Here is a 2,059-nt window from a genome sequence, read left to right as displayed (position 1 = left end):
GAAAAACTAAACTAAGAGTAAACGATAGTGGTTTAAAAATAAATGCTGTTTGTTGTTTTAAAGCTGGTGCTTTAAAAAGTACATATATTTTCAGCATTGCTTGAAAGGCTCTTTGTAATAAAAAGATCATTGTTAATTTCATGGTTTTAAGAACACTACCAATATGTCACTTCCTCTAGAAAATCCCAGGCTTTTCAAGTCAAGGAATGTGCAAATTTATCCGGGCATAATGGTGTACACGTGGGATGCCAGTGCTAAGGCTGAGGCAGGGGGACTGCAATAATTTCGAGGCCAGCTTGGACTACACAGTGAGTTTAAGATCAGCCTAGACTACACAGCAACACCCGTCTCCAAAACAAAGACAATAAATAAAGAAAGAAAGAAATAAAATTTGCAAATCTACAATTGTACAAACCATTGTAATCTTGCACCATAAATAATTACATTTTGGATTTAGGAACTGTAAGTGATTTGCTAAGAACACATTCAAGTAGTTAAGAGAACGCTGTCCAAGGAGAACTGGAGTTTTAGCTGGGAGCCCAAACTTGTCTCCTCCCAGGCGCTACCTCACGCACCACTCCGCAGAGCTAGTAACAGGTCCGTCCAGATGCTAAGCCCAGGGACTTCGAAATCGCCATCCTGCGCCTTGCAGGACTCCAAGACAGTTCGAACCTCATCTTTCAGAGGTGGAGGGGCCTGGCTCAGACTCTGAAACCTGCAGAACAACTCCTCCCAGGGGACGTCTTGGGACTCGGCTCCGACCCAGGCGCCTCTCTGCAGGTCGTAGCACAGCCTTCGACCCCAGTCTGTTAACAGACCCAGGTAGGCACGAGAGAGCGCAGGATGGCGACCCGCTACCGAGGTCAACAGCCCGGCCGGGAGGCGGCAAAAGGCAGCCAGGACTTCCGATCGCTCCAGAAGCCACCGAACTAGCAGAGGACTGTCCTCTCCAGGTGTTTCTGGGCCGCTCCGTCCCAGCTCCTCTTCCGGAGGCTGCAACAGCGCCACGGCCGTCACCTGCAGGAAGCGGTCCCGCGGCACGCGCGTCCACAGGCGGCTGAGCCACCCGCCGGGGCCCCCGGCCTCGGCCTCCCCGGCCTCCCGCAGCCGCCCGAGCAGCAGCTGCGCCTGGGTCAGCAGCACAGGGTCCTCGAGGGGCGCTGGGCTCGCTCCGCGGGTGCCGTCGGCCTCCCGCAGCAACAGGAGCGCGGCCCGGCGGCGGGCCAGGCGGGCCAGGCGGGCCTGCAGCGCCTCTGCGTCTGCATCCTGGGGACCCGCGCCCGGGAAAAGCTGCTGCAGCAAGGCGCGGCCGGCGGCATCGCCCAACGCTGGGCTCCGCAGCAGGTTCACAGACAGCAGGACGTCCCCGCGCCGGAGGGCCTGGAAGCTCGTCAGTCCCCGGACCGGCCCCTCCGGCCCCCACCGGCTGCGCAGCCGCCTTTCCACAGCCGCGCGGATGCTGCCGTGGCTGCCAAAGCGCCGGTAGACGTGGCGCAGGTAGCGAGCCCACTGCAGAGCCCTGCGGACCGTCTCGGGACCCCAGGTGCTCACGTGCTTACTGCGAGACACCGACAGAACCTCGGAGAAGCGCTCCAGCTGCTGCAGGAGGGGCTCCATGGAGCCCGCGAAGGCCTCACTTCCGCATTCACCTTGGAGACGAAGACGCTCTGCATGCCGATTGGAAGATCCTGGAAAATGATCCGCCCTTCGCCAATTCTATTGGCCAGTACCGTTGTCGATCTCCTAGCGGCTTCATCCGGGTTTTTTGACTCAGAGCGTAACGCCAGCGAGAGTCCTGGCCCTTTCCGTTTTGCCGGGATTGTGGAGGTGCTACCTGCAGGGGTCTTGGGCAGAAGGGCGTTTTAGCAGGAGTTTCTGGAGCCTCGTGCAAGATGCTGCCAGAGAGGAAGGTGTCTGCGCTTGTTTTTGCTTTGGAAATATCACCGGGAGGAAATTTTCTGAGTTTTGCCTGCAAGATCTCTGCTGAGGTTTATTAGGCAACCACAGAGACCTGCTACTGTGCAGGAGGAAAAGTTATGAAATCAAATTTAAAGCCACT

At 56.9% G+C, this 2,059-nt stretch overlaps 1 protein-coding gene across 1 annotated transcript; it reads right to left on the bottom strand.

The window, feature by feature from the left end:
• Positions 1-324: 324 nt before the first annotated feature.
• Fancf (Fanconi anemia complementation group F) lies at positions 325-1,700 on the bottom strand. The gene has a single exon (XM_004642696.2). It carries the CDS (start codon positions 1,615-1,617, stop codon positions 568-570), a length of 1,050 nt encoding a protein of 349 aa, XP_004642753.1. The 5' UTR covers positions 1,618-1,700; the 3' UTR covers positions 325-567.
• Between the last annotated feature and the right edge of the window lie 359 nt (positions 1,701-2,059).

This window comes from Octodon degus, unplaced genomic scaffold (assembly GCF_000260255.1).
Source record: "Octodon degus isolate 3935 unplaced genomic scaffold, OctDeg1.0 scaffold00159, whole genome shotgun sequence".
Lineage (NCBI taxonomy): Eukaryota > Metazoa > Chordata > Mammalia > Rodentia > Octodontidae > Octodon > Octodon degus.
The sequence above is the reverse complement of the archived record's forward strand: the minus strand, read 5'-3'. Positions and strand labels throughout refer to the sequence as shown.

Excerpts from the sequence above, each read along its gene's own strand:
- Fancf (XM_004642696.2), bottom strand. The coding sequence starts at position 1,617 with ATGGAGCCCCTCCTGCAGCAGCTGGAGCGCTTCTCCGAGGTTCTGTCG.